At 49.2% G+C, this 19,071-nt stretch overlaps 1 protein-coding gene across 1 annotated transcript in view; it reads left to right on the top strand.

Moving 5' to 3' along the window:
* The first annotated feature begins 8,333 nt into the window (after positions 1–8,333).
* EFCC1 (EF-hand and coiled-coil domain containing 1) overlaps positions 8,334–19,071 on the top strand; it is a 72,395-nt gene continuing 61,657 nt past the window's right edge. The window contains exons 1-2 of the mRNA XM_054387569.1: positions 8,334–9,023; positions 13,339–13,745. Coding sequence (XP_054243544.1) covers positions 8,334–9,023; positions 13,339–13,745 — 1,097 coding nt within the window. The remainder of the gene's footprint in view (positions 9,024–13,338; positions 13,746–19,071) is intronic.

Genomic DNA, 19,071 nt, shown 5'->3' with positions numbered 1-19,071 from the left:
GGCAGGGACACCTCACACTACAGCAGGCTGGCCAGAGCCTCATCCAGCCTGGCCTTAAACACCTCCATCTCTGGTTATGATCCAGCATCTCAGTGTCTTACAGGTTTATCTTACAAACTTAAATGAAAACATCACACCAGAGCAGCTGCACCTCTCAGCACTGACTCCTCACATGATCAGACCACATAGGTTTCCCTGCCAATGTGCTTACAGCCTACTTTCCTTTTAAAATGGTTTTCTCCGTTCCTGTGATTTCTGCGTAGCCTCTGTGACATAATGAGTAGAGGCAGTCAGCCACTTGAACTAACTTATGGACACCTTGCCCAGCTCTGTGCTACTCACCCCTGAGGTGGCCAGGAGCAGGGCACGCAGCTGCTCCACCATCTCCAACAGGCAACCGGAGCCATCCCACATCAGCAGCTTCATCACTGAGCAGCTGGGATGGACACCTCTGCACCAGCACTGAGAGTTGTGTGACAGTCTGTTTGCAGCCCACATTACAGAACCATAGAATGGGTCGGGTTGGAAGGGACCTTTAAAGGTCACCTAGTCCCATTCCCCCAGCAGTCAGAGCCCCAAACAACCTGACCTGAAATGGTTCCTGGGATAGGGCATCTACCACCTTTCTGGACAGCCCGGGCCAGTGTCTCACAACCCTCAGCATAACAACTTTCTTCCTCACATCTAGATTTAATCTCTCTCTTTTAGTTTAAAACCATCACCACTTGTCCTATCACAAGCCCTGCTAAACAGTCTGTCCCCAGCATTATTATTGGCCCCTGTAAGTACTGAAAAGCTGCAAGAAGGTTCCTACAAAAGTACATCTATACTTCCATGAAGCGTTTGAAGATTCACTAAGCTCTTGCCACATAACCCTAGAATTAAAACCTACTGAAAAATACAATCACATTCTCTTTCAAACATTTGCAATATCTCTTTTCCACTGGGCAAATTTGTCTTTGCTGCCTTGAACATAGATGATATTTATGGTGGAGGGAGGCAAAGGAGTGAGAGGACTGTCTACAATCGGTAGTATGCAACTAATTATGCATGCAGGCAACAGACCAAGAAAGTACCTAAGCATATATACTTTGAAGAGAGCAACCATGCAAGTGACTCAGCAGAAACAAGAATGAAACAGGTGGAAGCAGACAGAAGTATGTTTTTCAGAGATGGAATTACCTAGCCACAGAACCACTAAGCAGTAACCTGTGGTGTGAATCCAGGCACATCAGTTACTCACTGACTCCCCTTTCAGAGGCTCAGATTGCCTAAACTATAACTAACATTCTAAAAACAAACACCTTGCCCATCAGCTTCCCCTTCCTTAGACAGCAGCAAAGCCATTACAGGATTATTTCTATAATTATACACCAAATCATCGTTAAATATTTTGTCTCCCGGCACAAAGCACACATCCCATTTTTCATATGAACAGCTCAGTACTGAAGCCCATTTTAGCCCATTTAGTTTGACAATATTTCACACCAGGTGGGTGGGAAAGGGTGGGGAGATTAATTTCACAGATTTAGGTTCTCTGCTTTCCCACGTGATTATGTCTCAAACCCCATCATTAGAACTCAGGTTGACATCTCAATTGTCTGTGAAAAGGCAGCTGAGTGGAAATTAAAATGCCAGGGGAATAGAACATGATTGTGATGAAACCCTTTCCTGATGGATAAAAGCTTCAGCATTTCGGGGTGTATCTGATGAATGGAAGAATTTCTGGGTGCCATTCCCATATTTGCCAAGGCCTTCACGCACAGGGTTTGGGAAATCTCTTTCAGACCAACACAATGAAAGTACTTGATTTTTTCATATGAAACTGAAAAGCACATAAAAGCCCAGAAGGACTCAAATCTTAAAATGGTTCAAGTGTTTGATCCTCTTCACACCTACACTAGATCAAGACCCAAATCCTAGATGCCAATCTTCCACTTCAGCACTCAGATCAGAAGTGCTGTAGATACCTCTGCTGGACACCTTCCAGGCTGGGCTGCATCCAAACTGAAGAAATAAAAGGCTGTGGACAATGTCTTGTACCTTCCTCAGGACAACCAGTTCCACAGCCTACATGCTTGCCCAGCAGGCAGGACACTCATGTTGACTTACTCATTTGCTACACCTGCATCTTCTGAGCACCAGGAATGAGACTCAGCGAACCATCAGAGCTGTATCTCAGGCAGAGTACAGGGAGGGACATTTTCTGCTCTTCCTGCTGAAGTTGTACCACTGTGAAGAGATTCAGGTTCTAAATGACACAGGAATGGCTTACATCACCCTCCTTGCATCTGCTCCTTACATCACCATATCTCCAGTCCCTCACCCATACACACAGACTTAGTCATCTCCACTATTTAGGAATATCCAGGAGAAAAAGTCCTCTAAAAAAGCTAAATCTTAACAGTACACATTTATTGTGGTGCCCTGTGACAGGACAAGCTGTAAGGGGCACAAAAGTAACCATAAGAAGTTCCACCTAAACATGAGGAGGAACTGCTTTAATTTAAGGGTGGTGGAGCACTGGAACAGGCTGCCCAGAGAGGTGGTGGAGTCTCCATCTCTGGAGACTTTCAAAACCTGTCTGGATGTGTTCCTGTGTGACCTCCTTTATGTGAAGCTGCCTTGGCAAAGGAGCGGACTAGATTTCCAGAGGTCCCTTCCAGCCCCTACCATCTGTGATTCTGTGATCCTGAATATCTACAGATTAATGTAGAGCAAAAATTAGGAATCCCTCAGTGCTTCAGTAAGAAAATGCTTTCCTGAATTAATTTAGATACACACTCTTAAGTGGAAACAAAACCTTGCAGCAAAGGTTCAGATCACATCTGCTCCCTACAGCCCACTCAGGAACTGCTGGCAGGAGTAACGTTAACTGAAGCACTGTGAGCCAAATTGTGGTCTCATTTATCCTGCTGTGAACTTCACTTATCCTATCGTGGCCTTCCAGTTTTCCCCGTCCATTTACTCTAAAATCTGTTCATAAAAAAGAAACATTTCCCCCATGAGCACTGCCAAATAAGAGTTGAAGCAGTAGATTCTTCTTTTCTAATTACTGCAGAACAGTGTTAAAACTGTTCCAGAGCCTGAAGAGCTGAGAAATGTCAAATGCAACACCTGGTTACTTAGACACATGCAGCTGTTTCCTCTGCAGGCTTTATAACACATCATTTCTTCCCTTAAAATAGTTTATGCCAAGAGAAAGACCACAATCTAATCAGTAGAATCACTCAGGATGAAAACAACGTTGCAGTTAGGTAAGGTCCTTTGGTAACCCCAGTGGTTTCCCAGCAACTCCACAGCAAGAGAGGCTCCAGACACCAGTGCCTGTTTGTTTTTAACAGTCATTTTCCTTACATTCAGAAGATTCCCTATATTAGAATCATAGAATCTTGGAATGCTCTGGTTTGGAAGGGACCTCCAAAGCTCATCATGGATGAACTGTCCCTGCAGTCACCAGGAACATCCTCAATTAGGTCAGGCTGCCCAGAGCCCTGTCCAGCCTCACCTTGAGTGAGGGAAGGGGCCTCAAATACCTCTCTGGGCAACCGGTTCCAGTGTTCCACCACCCTCATTGTAAAGAACTTGTTCCTCACATCCAATCTCAATCTGCTCTGCTCTAGTTTGAAGCCATTGTCCCTGGTCCTGTCCCTGCAGGCCTTTGCAAACAGTCTCTCTGCAGCCTTCTTGTAGCCCCCTTCAGGTACTGGCAGGCTGTGATCTTCCCAGAACCTCCTGATTTCCAGGCTGAACACCCCCAGCTCCCTCAGCCTGTCCTCAGAGCAGAGCTGCTCCAGCCCCCTGATCATTTTTGTGTCCTTCCTCTGGACCTGCTCCATCAGGTCCATGTCTTTCCTGTGCTGGGGACTCCTGAAACTAGTGAAGCTATATTGAGGGCTCCTGAAGCTACTGAAACTCTTTGCTGTATGCACCCCTTTGGATCTCCAGATCACTCAACATCCAGAACATCTCTGTAGTCTTTTGCAGAGTTTAGCAGATTCACCTACACTCTCACTGGATGAGAACATCTAAACTGTTGTCTCTATAAGTATTAAATAAAAACATTCTGCAGGCAGGAGCAAAACTATGGAGAACTTTATGAGAACTACTCTGCTCTCATGAGAGCCCACCTGCAGCACTGCATCCAGTTCTGGTGCCCCCAACACAAGAAGGACATCAAACTGTTGCAGCAGGTCCAGAGGAGGCCATGAAGATGTTCAGAGGACTGGAGAACCTCCCCATGGGGACAGGCTGAGAGGGTTGGGGCTGTTCAGCCTGGAGAAGAGAAGACTTCTGGGAGACCTTAGAGCAGCATTTATGTATCTGAAGGGGCTACAGGAGAGCTGGAGAGGGATTCTTTACAAAGTCATGGAGTGACAGGACAAGGGACAATGGCTTTGAGCTGGAAGAGAGAAGATTTAGACTGGAGATTAAAAAGGAATTCTGTCCAATGTTGGTAGTGAGACACTGGAAGAGATTCAAGGACAGGCCAATAACAGCACTGCACCACTAATATTACTTTAACTCATCTTTGAAGCTCCTTGTGAAAGAACTGTTTCAGAAACAACAGATTTCAATGGATTGATACCATCACAGTATGACTTTGCTGGAAACAGTTTGAAAAACAGATTTCAGGTACTTAGCACTACATTTTCACTTTTCTGTTTGGTAGTGGAGAGTCTGGGAAGAAGATTTTTTTTCTGCTGTAATGAAGTGATGCCAGATGAGCGTCTTCCACAGCATCATGGTTCTGGCTCTCCCTGTGTGCTGGGGCCAGACTGCTGATAGCCTGGAATGTTAGACATAAATGCAAGCTGTGCTTAACTCCCATCTTGCAACACACATGAACCATGAAACAAATGTAAGTGCAGTTAAATTCAGCTCAAGACATTGCATCCTTCACTCTTTCTAACCAGAAGCTCAGCAGATGGGCAATGAGGAACTCAGCAGAGGCCCAAACACTCCCCAGTGCTGCTAATGGTGCCTCCTTTCTAGCCAGAGACACCACCAAGAAACCAACTGGAAACCATAGCTGCAATTTACACTGACAGGTTTATAGCCTGGTAAAGACTCAGGCACTTGTTAAATCAATTACTTCCACTTGATAAATATTTTTACAGTTGAAACTAGCGAGATCAAAACAAGTTTAGGTTGTTGTCTATCCCCAGGGCTTTGATGCTTTAGTTGGTGTTTGGGGTCAGTTGGTTGGATGTGTGTGGATAACAGATGTGGATTTACATAGTATCTGCTAAGAACATTCAAGTTCTATGTCTTTGTTTTTCCTTTCTCTCTCTGGTGATGCATTAGAGGGACACGTTGACCCTCAGTCAATTTCTTGCATTAATAACATCACCAGGCTAAGGAAAGAATCACAAAACAGTCTGGGTTGGAAGGGACCTCCAAAGGTCATCTAGTCCAGCCCCTTCTGCAGTCAGCAGGGTCATCCTCAACTAGATCAGGTTGCCCAGAGCCCTGCTGAGCCTCAGCTTAGGTTTTATAGTAATACATGTCTGTGGGAGTGAATAAAGAACATAAACACATCCAATTCACCTAGTCACTCCTCAAGGCAATCAAAAAATACATCCCCACCTGCACTACTGAGTCCAGCTCTGGAGCCTCCAACACAAGAAGGACATAGAACTGTTAGAGTGGGTCCAGAGAAGGGACACAAAGATGATCCAGAGGGCTGGAGCAGGTCTGCTATGGAGACAGGCTGAGAGCCTGGAAAAGAAAAGGCTGGGGAGACCTTAGAGCAGCTTTCCAGTACCTGAAGGGTACTACAGAAAAGCTGGAGAGGGACTTTTTGCAGAGGCGTGGAGTGACAGGAAGAGGGGCAGTGGCCTCAAAGTAGAAGAAGCTGGGTTTAGATCAGGCATTAGGAAGAAATTCTTCCCCATGAGGGTGGTGAGGCACTGAATAGGTTTGCCAGAGAAGCTGTGGAAGCTCCAGGTCTGCAAGTGTTTCAAGCCAGGTTGAATGAAGTCTTGGCCAAGATGGGTCTAGTAGGAGGTGTCCCTGACCATGTCAGGGTGGGGGGAAAATAGATGATCTTTAAGGTTCCTTCCAACCCAAACCATTCTGTGATTCTATGAGAAAATCTCACTCCCAAACCCCTGAATTAAATCCCTGAACTGGGCAGGAGATTTCTAATGACTGTGCAATCACAAAACACACCACTATTTGGGGTACTAAATACACTGAAGATCACTGGTGGGTAAAACTTGGCCCTTGGGATCCTGGCGAGTGTTGAGAACCCTGGGAGAGCCCACATCTGGCAGCAGTTCTTCAGTCAGACAGCCTTTGGTGTGTTGCCAGCCAACTACCAACAACCAGCAATCTGATTTTAGTAAAGAGGGAGGTCAACAGCCTTCCCAAGGACACTTCTTCTTGATGTTGCACAGCACACAAAAGTCGGTTGACATTACTGTGCAATTGTGGGAAGTAAAAAGCAGTGTCTGAGTGCACCACAGTACCTTACCTGGTCTGGACAGCCTCAGATGGGACCCAAACCCCCTGCCATTTGCACCCAGTGCTAAGCCCCTTGTTCTCTTGAGGGATGCTGTGGGCATATCTCTCTCTGGTCCTTGGTCAGCCTACAGGAAGGACCTTGGACCTGTGCTGTAGTCTTGCCACCAGTCCTGTCTCTGGCCCTATTTGCTGCTGTTCTTGATGGGACTTCTTGGATGGATCCCAGAAGTGGTTCACCCCCTTGCCTTGTCTGGGCCTGTTATTGGAGCCTGTTACCACCATCCTATTCAAACCATGGGCACAGTTATGTCAAGGTCACCTCTGCTGTTGGAGCAGCCCTTCTTGTGCTGCTCCCTGATCTTAGCTCAACAATGCAGGTCCTACTCCACAGGCAGAAAGTGACAAAAATCACTGCTTTGGACAGCTCAGTCATTTGAACCAGTTTAATATTTATTCACAAACAGCATCTTTAAAAATACAAATATCATGAAGACACCACATCTGTAGAGCAGAAAAAGCCTGAGTGAACAGAAAGGTGATCACCTTAGTTTCTTTAACTTTGTTGCACTGCTCACTCATCATAAGGAAGTTTGCTGATGATACCAAACTGGGAGGAGAGGCTGACACCCCTGTGCTGCCATTCAGTGAGACCTGGGCAGGATGGAGAGTTGGGTGGAGGGGAACCTTGTGAAGTTCAATAAAGGCACCTGGGAAGGAACAACCCCCTGAACCAGTAGAGGTGAGGGAATGCAGCGCAGTGGAGAAGGACCTGAGAGTGCTGGTGGACAAGTTCACCATGAGCCAGCAATATGCCCTCGTGGCCAAGGGGACAATGTTCTCCTGGGGTGCATTAAGAAAAATGCAACCAGCAGGTCAAAGGAAGGTTCTCCTGCCCCTCTGCCTTGGTGAGGCCACATCTGGAGGACCATGCCCAGTTCTGGGCTCCCCAGTTCAAGAGAGATGGGGAACTACTGGAGAGAGTCCAGCAGAGGCTGCAAAGATGCTGAGGGGCCTGGAGCATCTCTGTGAGGAGGAAAAGCTGAGAGCCCTGGGGGTGCTGAGCCTGGAGAAGAGCAGCCCCAGAGGGGATCTGAGCAATGCTTAGCAAGAACTAAAGGGTTGGAGACAAGAGGATGGAGTCAGGTATTTTTCAGTGGTGCCCACTGAGAGGACAAGGCGCAGTGGGCACAAACTGGAACCCAGGAGGTTCCATCTGAACAGGAGGAGAAACTTCTTTGGTGTGAGGGTGCTGGAGGCCTGGAGCAGGCTTGCCCAGAGAGGTTGTGGAGTCTTTCTCTGGCCATTGTGACCCTGGGAAAGCTGCTGTGGGTGACCCTGCTTTAGCAGGGTGTTGGACTGGATGATCATAGAGTCATGGAATGGTATGAGTTGGAAGGGACCTCCAAAGGTCGTCTGGTCCAATCTCCGGAGGTCCCTTCCATCCCCCACCGCGCTGGGATTTTGTGCTTCTGTTACTTGCCAAACTGGATTCTACGACACTGTCCCTTAGTTCATGGTAAAAAGGCACCATAAGGGAACCATTTAGGAAGTCGTAAACGAACTTCCAGCTTGCCTGGCCCCTTGTTCCCGACATTCAGACGGAGCGGCACCTGCCCGTTCTGAAGGGTGAAGCCTAAAACTCGGTGTCCGGCGGAAAACGGAGCCCCACCAGCGGGGGTACCGGAACGCGCGGCGAACCGGTGCCAACCCCCGAGCCACCGTCCCGCCCCGTCCCGTCCCGCCCCGGGCCGCGGAGGCCAGGAGGGGCGGGCTGCGAGGCGGGGCAGGGGCGCAGCCGGCGGGGCGGCGGGCGCGGCAGGCGCGGTCAGGATGGTCCGGGAAGAGCGGCGGGGCGGGCGGGCGCGATGGAGCCGGCGGAGGGCTGGGACCCGTACGGGCGGCCGGCGCGGCGCACGCAGTGGCTGGTGAGCGCCCTGGCCTACCACTACGGGCTGGACCGCGGCGTGGAGAACGAGATCGTGGTGCTGGCCACCGGCCTCGACCAGTACCTGCAGGAGATCTTCCACCACCTGGACTGCGCCGGGGCGGGCAGGATCCCCGGCGAGGATTTCCGGACGCTGTGCCAGGTGCTGGGGCTGGAGGAGGCGGCTGAGGCGGCGGCGGACCCCGAGGAGTGCGCGGGGCTGTGGGAGGGCCTGGCCCCCGAGCTCACCTTCCGCCAGTTCCACGCCCGCCTCTGCGGCTACTTCAGCACCAAGGCGGGCAGCGGCCCCCGCTGTGCCGTGCCGCGGCTGCCGCTGGGCCGGGAGAGCGAACACATCGAGACCCAGATCCGCCTGCGCAGCCCCCGCCGCCGCCGCCGCCTCCGGGAGCCGCCCGCGCCCGCCGCGCCCGGGAGACCCACGGGGGAGGCGGCTGCGGAACGGCCTCCGGCGGGGCCCTGCTCGCGGGAGTGCTACGAGGAGATCGTGGCACTGGAGCATGCCGAGGACCGCATCGCCAAGCTGGAGGAGGAGAACGGCAGCCTGCGGGAGCTGGTGGAGGACATGCGGGCTGCCCTGCAGAGCAGCGATGCTCGCTGCTTGGCCCTGCAGGTGAGTGCGGGGCCCCAGCTCCCGTAGTGGGTCCGCAGAGCCTCCCCTCGACTGCCTGCGGCTTCGGCTAAGCCTCGAGTTGCACCAGGGGAGTCTTAGGTTGAATTTCAGGAAGAATTTCTTTACTGAAAGTGTGGTCAGGCATTGGAACAGGCTACCCAGGGAGGCAGTGGAGTCACCGTCTCTCTGGAGGTGTTCAGATAAGATACGGACATGACACTTTGGGACATGGGTGATGGTTGGACTCGATCTTAGAGGTCTTTTCCAACCAAGACAAGTCAGTGATTCTATGGTTCTGAACTTCTTCACTGGAAGGGCTCTCAAACACTGGAACAGGCTCACTAGGGATGTGGTTGAATTCCTGTGATTCCTCATGCAGAGCAGTGTTGCTGAGGGCCATGGTTTAGCCCCAGCCTTGGTAGAGATAGAGAATGGTTGGACTTGATGAACTGAAAAGTGTTTTCCAACTTAAATGATTCTGTAATCTCTGTAGGGTAGGACAGATGTTGCCATTGAAATACCCAGTGCAAAAGCTCCAGGAGCATCCAGCATCAACAACCTCTTGCTCCCAGACTGATTTATAGGGAAGGATGGCATAGACTTAGATTGTTCTTTCATCTCTGGTGTTAACTTTTTAGCAAAGTTTGGTTATGTAGTGTTTTTAAGGAGAAAAGTTGCATTTTCACCAGTGTGATGTTACACATATTTGCAGGATGCACTGAATGCCACCTTGCTCAATCTGTTTCACAAACTCAAGTGTGTAATGCTGCTTTTTCTATTGCACATGCAGGCAGGCAGATACATGCTATGTACTATCTGTATACTACATACTATATGCAGTGATACTATATAACATAAATCATAGAATTGTAGAATCATTAAGGTTGGAAAAGACCTTCAAGATCATCAAGTCCAACCGTAGCACAACTACCATGACCACTAAACTATATCCTGAAGAACCTCATCTACAGGCTTCTTGAATACTTCCAAGGATGGTGACTCCACCACTTCCCTGGGCAGCCTGTTCCAATGCCTAACCACTCTTGCAACAAAGAATTTTTTCCTGATACTCAACCTAAACCTCCCCAGCACAATTTCAGGCCATTTCCTCTCTTCTTGTCATTAGTTACCTGGGAGAAGAAACCAACACCTGCCTCACTCCAGCCTCCTTTCACATAGTTGTAGGGAGCAGTAAAATGTCCCTTCAGCCTTCTCTTCTCCAGACTAAACACCCCCAGCTCCCTCAGCCACTCAAACCCCTCACCAGCCTCACTGCTCTTCTCTGGACACCCTCCAGCACCTCAATGTCTTTCCTATACTGTGGGGCCCAGAACTGAACACAGTACTCAGGCTGTGGCCTCACCAGGGCCAAGTACAGGGGCACCATCACTTCCCTACTCCTGGACACACTGGTTTTGCTCCAGGCCAGGATGCCTTTGGCCTTCTTGGCCACCTGGGCACAGGTTGGCTCATGTTTAGCCAGCCATCCACCAGCACCCCAGATCCTTTTCCACAGGCTGCTTTCCAGCCTCTCTGCCCCAAGCCTGTAGTGTATATGCACCCTGGTGGGGATTTTTCCAAAGTAACTTTTGGATTCTCACCTGCACAGGCACATACAATGACTTATAAAGGCCCAAGAGCTTTGCCTCAGCAACATGAGAGGTGTATTTTCTGCAGAGTGTGGTCATGAGAGTTCAGATCTGGAGCTGGTTCTGCAGACTGGCTGATGCATAACCTCTGCCTCCTCCACAGAGCCCCATTAATTCTGGGGCTGATTTCTGGCTGGTTTCTGGTTCTGCTGCATTGGCTGAGGTGAAGGGCGTGCTAACCTAAAGCAGTTAAACTATTCTGGCATGAAATAGCATGGAACAGGTGAAGTGCTGACAGGCTGAGGTCACCAGTTGTTCTGGTGGGTCTGGTCAGGTTGGGTTTAGTACTCACACAACACACAGAGCTCCACTCCACACATGACACTTCCATTTGGCGTTAGCTTGCTATCCATCTGTGCAGTGTCAGTCCGTGGCAGGTGAAAGCCACTTGGACCATTTTCAATTCAAAAGTGAAAGACATCAGAAACAAACACAAATTCACCAGTTCAAGACCCAGAAAGAATCAGAAGGACAAAGATGAGATCTCAGAACACCACCAACTGCTCTCTTTACTGAACATGACTTTAAAAATGTAAGTGGTTTACTTTCAGAATACCACTTGCCTTTTGAGGACAGATCATAGTAATGACCATAAAGCTGTACAGAAACTTGTGTAATAACCTGATGTTCCACTTCAATGAGTAGTTTAAAAAGTAGATTTATAGATACATATTTAACAACTATTTAAAATGGATTAATAAATAGAGTGTAAGGCGATGGAAGAGACCTCAAGTCCAACACCCCTGCCATAGCAAGATCACCTAGGGCAGGCCACACAGGAGCACATCCTGATGGGTCTTGAAAGTCTCCAGAGAAGTAGATTCCATAACCTCTCTGGGCAGCTTGTTCCAGGGCTCCAGCACCCTCACACCAAAGGGGTTTCTCTTCGTGCTGAGATGGAACTTCCTGTGTCCCAGTTTGTACCCATTGTTCCTTGTCCTGTCACTGGCCGTCACTGAAAAGAGCCTGGAACCTTCATCTTGGCACCCACCCATCAGATGCTTATAAGCATTAATATGATTCCTTCTCTGTCTTCTCCAGACAAAACAGCCCCAGGTCTCTCAGTCTCTCTTCATAGGGCAGATGTTCAAGTCCCTTCATCATCCTTGTAGCTGTCTGTAGGACTCTCTCCAGCAGATCCCTGTCCCTCTTGAGCTGGGGAGTCCAGAACTGGACACAGTATTCCAGGTTTGGTCTCACCAAGGTAGAGTGGAGGGGCAGAACCTCTCTAGTCCTGCTGGGCACACTTTTCTTGATGCACCCCAGGATACCATTGTCTCTCTTGGTCACAGGGGCACTTTGCTTTCCCATGGAGAACTTACTGTCCCCTAGGACTCCAAGATCTTTTTCAATGGAGCTGCTTTCCACTAGAATGACCTCTAGTCTGTACTGGTGCCTGCTGTTATTCCTCCCCAGATGCAGGACTCTACAGTTGTCCTTGTTGAACTTCATGAGGTTCTCCTTCGCCCAGCTCTCAGCCTGCCCAGGTCTCACTGGATGGCAGCACAGTGTGAGGGACTGTCAGCCACCCCTCCCACTTTGGTATCCTCAGTGAACTTGCTGAGGGTGCACTCTTTCCCCTCATCCAGGTTATATTAGTTGCTAATCAACTATATGTCATTAAACCCAGACCAACCAAACCACAATCCAGCCATTTTCAGTCTTGATTAAAATGCCAGCTACATCCTGTTCAATATCTTTATTGATGATCTGGATGAGGGGATTGAGGCCATCATCAGTAAGTTTGCAGATGACACCAAGTTAGGAGCAGGAGTGCATCTATTGGAGGGTAGGAGGGCCCTGCAGAGGGACCTTGGCAGGCTGGATGGGTGGGCAGAGGCCAATGGGATGAGATTGAACAAGTCTAAGGGCAGGGTTCTACACTTTGGCCACAACAACCCCAAGCAGTGCTACAGGCTGGGGACAGAGTGGCTGAGAGCAGCCAGACAAAGAGGGACCTGGGGGTACTGGGTGACAGCAGCTGAACAGGAGCCAGCAGTGTGCCCAGGTGGCCAGGAGAGCCAATGGCATCCTGGCCTGGATCAGGGATAGTGTGGCCAGCAGGACAAGGGAGGTTATTCTGCCCTGTGCTCAGCACTGCTCAGGCCACACCTTGAGTCCTGTGTCCAGTTCTGGGCTCCTCAGTTCAAGAGAGATGTTGAGGGACTGGAAGGTGTCCAGAGAAGGGCAACGAAGCTGGGGAGGGGTCTGGAGCACAGCCCTGTGAGGAGAGGCTGAGGGAGCTGGGGGTGTTCAGCCTGGAGAAGAGGAGGCTCAGGGCAGACCTCATTGCTGTCTACAACTACCTGAAGGGAGGTTGTAGCCAGGTGGGGGTTGGGCTCTTCTCCCAGGCACCCAGCAGCAGAAGGAGGGGACACAGTCTCAAGCTGTGCCAGAGGAGGTCTAGGCTGGAGATCAGGAGGAAGTTCTTCACAGAGAGAGAGATTTGCCATTGGGATGTGCTGCCCAGGGAGATGGTGGAGTCACCATCTCTGGAGATGTTCAAGAAAAGCCTGGATAAGGCACTTAGTGCCATGGTCTGGATGATTGGATAGGGCTGGGGGATAGGTTGGACTGGAGGATCTTGGAGGTCTCTTCCAACCTGGTTGATTCTATGATTCTAAACCATTTTGATTTCTCCCTGCCCTCTGTTCCTATTCCTGTAGGTAGGACTGCGGAAAAGCCATGCTAGCCATAAGGAAGAGGGGACCTGTTTCATAGGGAGTAAGAAACTGCTAACCCACAACCATTCTCAGCCCAAGTGCCTTCAGAGTGTTCTGAAGGAAGTTGAACTCATCCGGAGCTCCAGAGATGGGCAAATTGAAGAAGCAATCAGGTTCAATCAAGAGTTGGAAAGAGAGCTGAAGAGCTCTCAGGAAGCTCTGGTCAGTCTGGAAGACTGCAACCGTAACCTGAAGAGGGAACAAGCAGAGATGAGGAAGAAGGTTGAAGAGGCAAGGCATGCTGTTCTTAACAGCCTTGGCAAGGTGAAGGAGCTGGAAGTGAAAGCCAACGAGGTGCCACATCTGCAGACACACATTCAGCAGCTGGAGTCGGAACTGCAGCACTATAGGTATGTTTGAGCCTGTCAAAAACTGCCTCTAAACTCACAGTGTTGGAACACAGGTTGAAAATCCCTGGTTGTGGCTTACTAAACATCTCCAAATACATAGAATCATTGAATTGTCAGGGTTGGAAGGGTCCTCAAGGCTCATCCAGTTCCACCCCCCCTGCCATGCCCAGGGACACCTCACGCTACAGCAGGTTGCTCACAGCCACATCCAGCCTGGCTGCAAAAACCTCCAGGGATGAGGCTTCCGCCACCTCCCTGGGCAACCTCTGCCAGTGTCTCACCACCCTCATGGGGAAGAATTTCTTCCTAACATCCAGTCTGAATCTACCCATTTCTAGTTTTGTTCCATTCCCCCCAGTCCTATCACTCCCTGATACCCTAAGAAGTCCCTCCCCAGCTTTCCTGTAGGCTCCCTTCAGATCCTGGAAGGCTACAAGAAGGTCTTGATTTGCTTGCTAGGGATCCATAACATAATGGTGCCTTGCAGTGGAAGGAAAGCCAAAATAAGGATGCTGATCTACAGAGAGCTGAGGTTACTCTTCAGACACACAGCAACAGGACTCAGTGTAGTACTGCTTGAAGAAGCCTCAGAAGGAACTGCTGACAATCCATTGCCATCACACTTACTGTTTCACCTTAGCTAGCTGATAGCAATTCAGGCATTTCCTGCTGGTTCTGTCACATGTACAAAGCCAGTTCTAGTCAGGTGGCTGAGGCTCCATTTCCTGTGAATGCTCTTCCAACTAGTCAAAGACTTATAGAATTGTTTGGGTTGGTGGAGACCTTTCAGATCATCAAGTCCAGCCATTAACCCAGCACTGCCAGATCACTACTAAACTATGTCCCTCAGCAGTGCATCTACATGGTTTTGAAACCCCTCCAGCACTGGTGACTCCACCATTGCCCTGGGTAGCCTGTTCCAGGGCTTGACAACCTGTCCAGAGAAGATATTGTTCCTCATGTCCAACCTGAACCTTCCCCGGTGCATCTTAAGGCGATTGCTTCTTGTTCTATCACTTACTACTTGCATGAAGAAACCAACTCCCACCTCACTCCAGCTTCCCTTCAGGGAGCTGTAGAGAGCAATGAGGTCTTCCCTCAGCCTTCTCTTCTCTAGGCTAAGCATCTCCAGTTGCCTCATCTGCTCCTCACCAGTGCTGTTCTCCAAACCCTTCACCAGCATCATCCTTCTCTGGAGAATCTCCAGCACCTTGACGTCCTTCTTGGAGTGAGGTGCCCAAAAGTGAACCAAGTGCTCAAGGTGTGTTCTCACCAGTGCTGAGTGCAAGGGGACAATCAGTGTCCCAGTCCTGCTTGTCACACCATTGCTGATCCAGGCCAGGATGCTGTTGGCCTTCTTGGCACCTGAGCACACTGCTGGCTCATCTTCAGACATCCAAAAGAGCCAAGTTCAGTGTTTTCAGTGACAAGAGATGGTTCTTTAGCAGCACTGTGAATGTGTGCTGCAGGCTGTTCTGTTTGCCTGTCTTCTCACCACAGGCAGAGCTCTTGTGGAGTCCCTGGCCATGTTTGCTGTGCTGTTCTCCTCCTTCTCCAGCCCTTCTTTTCTCAACTTTGTCAACATCTTATCTGCCTGTTTAACAGAACGATTGAAATCCAGACTGATATTTGCCTCTCCAGTGTTTGCCCTCTTTGTGATACTTGGCTCTTCTCTGGACCTGTTGTAGGACCTCAGTGTCCTTGAGGGGCCCAAAACTGAACCCAGTAGTCAAGGTGTGGCCTCACCAGTGCTGTGTACAAGGACAGCCACTCTCCTGGTCCTGCTGGCCACACTATTGCTGATACAAACCAGGATGCTGTTGGCATTCTTGGCATAAGAAAACCAGCCAAGGCCAACTTGTGGCCAGCAGATTTCAACTCTGCTGTGACTTTGTTTCTTCCTCACAGACAGGGTCTCTAACACTCCAGCTGAGCAAACTTAAAACACTTTCCTAAAGCCACACAATGACACAGTGGGAGGCTCAAACAAAAAAATTACATCATCCAACATTTCTGCCTGAGCTTCAAATCAACCTCTGGAATAAAACCTTGTTTATATTTTTTACTGCCCCAAAGCAAAGCTAATATTTATGTATTTTTCCTAACCCTACTAAATTCACTATTTTAATACATTGTCTATTCTGAGCTCCTTGTCTCTTCCTAAACTTACACTTCCTCTGTTTGCTTATGAGAAGAAGTCATAGTGAGTTATTTGTAGCATGGTAGCTATTGTGCTGCTCATGAAGTGAGGAAACACTAAAAATAATCATTTTCTCCAGTGTCTTTCTGCAGGCATTGTGTATGTTAATCCCTCTGTGGTGACAGAAGATAAAAGCATTCATTTAAACATCTATAGGGTGTTGTAAACACTGTGTGGGCACATAATGTCCCAGATGACTGTCATTTACAGGGCTCTCTGGAGGAATACTACAGCTCTTGGTGCTAAGAGACATAGAATCATACAATTGTCAGGGTTGGAAGGGATCTCAAGGCTCAGCCAGTTCCACCCCCCTGCCATGGGCAGGGACACCTCACACTACAGCAGGTTGCTCACAGCCACATCCAGCTTGGCCTTAAACACCTCCAGGGATGAGGCTTCCACCACCTCCCTGGGTACCTTATTCCAGTCTCTCACCACCCTTATGAGGAAGAATTTCTTCCTAACATCCAATCTGAATCTCCCCATTTCTAGTTTTGTTCCATTCCCCCAGTCCTGTCACTCCCTGGCACACTAAAAAGTTCCTCCCCAGCTTTCTTGTAGCCCCCTTCAGATACTGCAAGGCCACAAGGAGGTCTCCTCAGAGCCTTCTCTTCTCCAGATTGAACAGCCCCAACTCTCTCAGCCTGTCCTCATAGCAGAGCAGCTCCAACCCTCTGATCATCCTCCTGACCCTTCTCTGGACACCTTCCAGCACTGTTAGTGTGATCAAGTCTGTAAAGTTCTCCCTCACAGGAGCACCAAGGATTTAAGATGAATTCTTGGCCTGCAGAGCTGCTTTGCCAAAGCAGGATAAAAAGTCTCCTTTTAACAGGTAGAGACAAAGTAGTTAAAGACAATTAGAAGTGTCAGCAGAGCCTTGCAGAGCAGGAACATCTATGGGTCACATCAAAACAAATGACGTGAGTTTAGAGATGTAAATGAAATGTTCATTGTTGGGTAATTTTCTTCTGTAATATTTCCAATTGCAGGCTCCTTTGAAGTGAGTGCAAACTTCAGGAATGGTGCTAGGCTGACCATTTGGAAACCACAGCCCTTTTTAAGGCCTCTGGCACATTTTAGCACATGACCAGGCCAGCTTCCACATGTCAGACCTTTTATGGGGCTTGAGTTTATGGAAGCCCTAAAGCACTTCCATCTCCCTGCCCATGGCATACAGCTCTAGACTTACACAGCTGAAGAGCAGAGCTCCTTAATGATGATTGTGACTTGCATGCCTGTGGTCATATTCCACAGTACTGCAGGACCTGGAATGCCATCATTCCAGGTATTCCACAGTCTGGCAGGAAATGGTGAAGGGTCTGGAGGACAGGTCTTGTGAGGAGCAGCTGAGGGAATAGGGGATGTTCAGCCTGGACAAAAGAAGGCTGAGGGGAGATCTTGTCCTCTACAGCTCCCTGGTAGGAGGTTGGAGTGAGGTAGTTGTTGGTCTCTTCTTCCAAGTGGTAGGACAAGAGGAAGTGGCCTCCAGTTGCCCCAGGTTGGATATTAGAAGAAATTTCTTCCCAGAAAAGGTTTTCAAACCCTGGAGCAGGCTGCCCAATGAGGTGGTTGAATTCCCATCCCTGGCAGTGTTTAGAAGACAGAGAGATGTGGTGCTGAGGACCATGGTTTAGCTCCAGCCTTGGTAGAGTTAGAGAATGGTTGAACTTGATGATCCTCAAGGTCTTTTCCAACCAAAACAACTCTATGATCTATGAGAGAGGTAAGTTAAGCAGCACAGAACCATTGGCATCACAGCTTGTCCCACTCACTTCACTTGCTCACTGTTCCTCTACAGGGAGCAGAAACTCTTTCTGCTCACAGAGAATCACCTGTTAGCTATTCCCTGAACTCCTTCCCTTTTGGTAGCGTTTGTTCCAGGTCAAGGTGACACTATCTGTGTGTTCTAATACACTCACAGGATCACAGGACCACAGGAGGTTAGGGGTTGGAAGGGACCTCTGCAGATCTTCCTGTCCAACCCTCCCTGCAAGGGCAGGACCATAGAATCCAGCACAGGTCACACAGGAACACATCCAGATAGGGCTGGAAAGGCTCCAGAGGAGGAGACTCCACAACCTCTCTGGGCAGCCTGTTCCAGGGCTCTGGGACCCTCACAGTCAAGAAGTTCCTCCTCATGTTGAGGTGGAACTTCCTGTGCTGTAGTTTACATCCTCTGCCCCTTGTCCTATCACAGGGTGCAAGTGAGCAGAGGCTGTCCCCTGCCTCTTGGCCCCCAGCCCTCAGATCTTGATAGACATTGATCAGATCCCTCTCAATCTTCTCCTCTCCAGTCTCAACAGCCCCAGGTCTCTCAGCCTCTCCTCCCCAGGCAGTGCTCCAGTCCCTTCAGCATCCTTGGAGCCCTCCCTTGGACTCTCCCCAGCTGATTCCTGTCCCTCTTGAACTGGGGAGCCCATAACTAGATGCACTATTCCAGGTGGGGTCTCATCAGGTGGGGCAGAGTAGAGGGGGAGGAGAACCTCCCTGGATTTGCTGACCACACTCTTCTGAATGCACCCCAGGATTCCATTGGCCTTCTTGGCCCCAAGGGCACATTGCTGTCCTGTGGATAACTTGTCCACCAGTCCTATGATTGATATGTCCACTAAAATTGTCACATCTACTGCTTCTTTTGAGCCATTCAGCCATTTTCCCTGTCAGAAAAGGACATTAGGTTGGTTTGACATGCATTGTTCTTGCCAAATATAAGCTGGCTCTTCTATGCTACGTCGTAGGTGGCTTAGAAAGTGAATGCTTCATAAAGTTTGGAGATTCTTTTTCTCTTTAATAGAATTGGAAGGCAACACCGAATTGAACAACCTTTTTTTGGTCCCAGTGTAACAAATTAAAGGGAAGATCATTTAGAATGGAAATGAGCTTCATAATGGAGATGTTCACAGAGGGTTTCTGCTGCTGTGTTAGCCAGCCTCACAGTAATTACAGAGGTCAGAGGAAGGGCTCATAAAATACCAAAACTGCGTCCCCATACACATGGTCTGTCTCCCAAATTACTTAATTATCCATCAGCATTTATATCTATCCTTTATACAGGGAATGCAGAGAGTCGTAAAGAGCCAGAAGGTCTCTCCTCAACCTCTTTTTCTCCAGGCTGAACAACCCCAC

This window comes from Indicator indicator, chromosome 15 (assembly GCF_027791375.1).
Source record: "Indicator indicator isolate 239-I01 chromosome 15, UM_Iind_1.1, whole genome shotgun sequence".
Classification (NCBI taxonomy): Eukaryota; Metazoa; Chordata; class Aves; order Piciformes; family Indicatoridae; genus Indicator; species Indicator indicator.
Note: the sequence above shows the minus strand (reverse complement) of the source record. Positions and strands in the feature narration are given on the sequence as shown.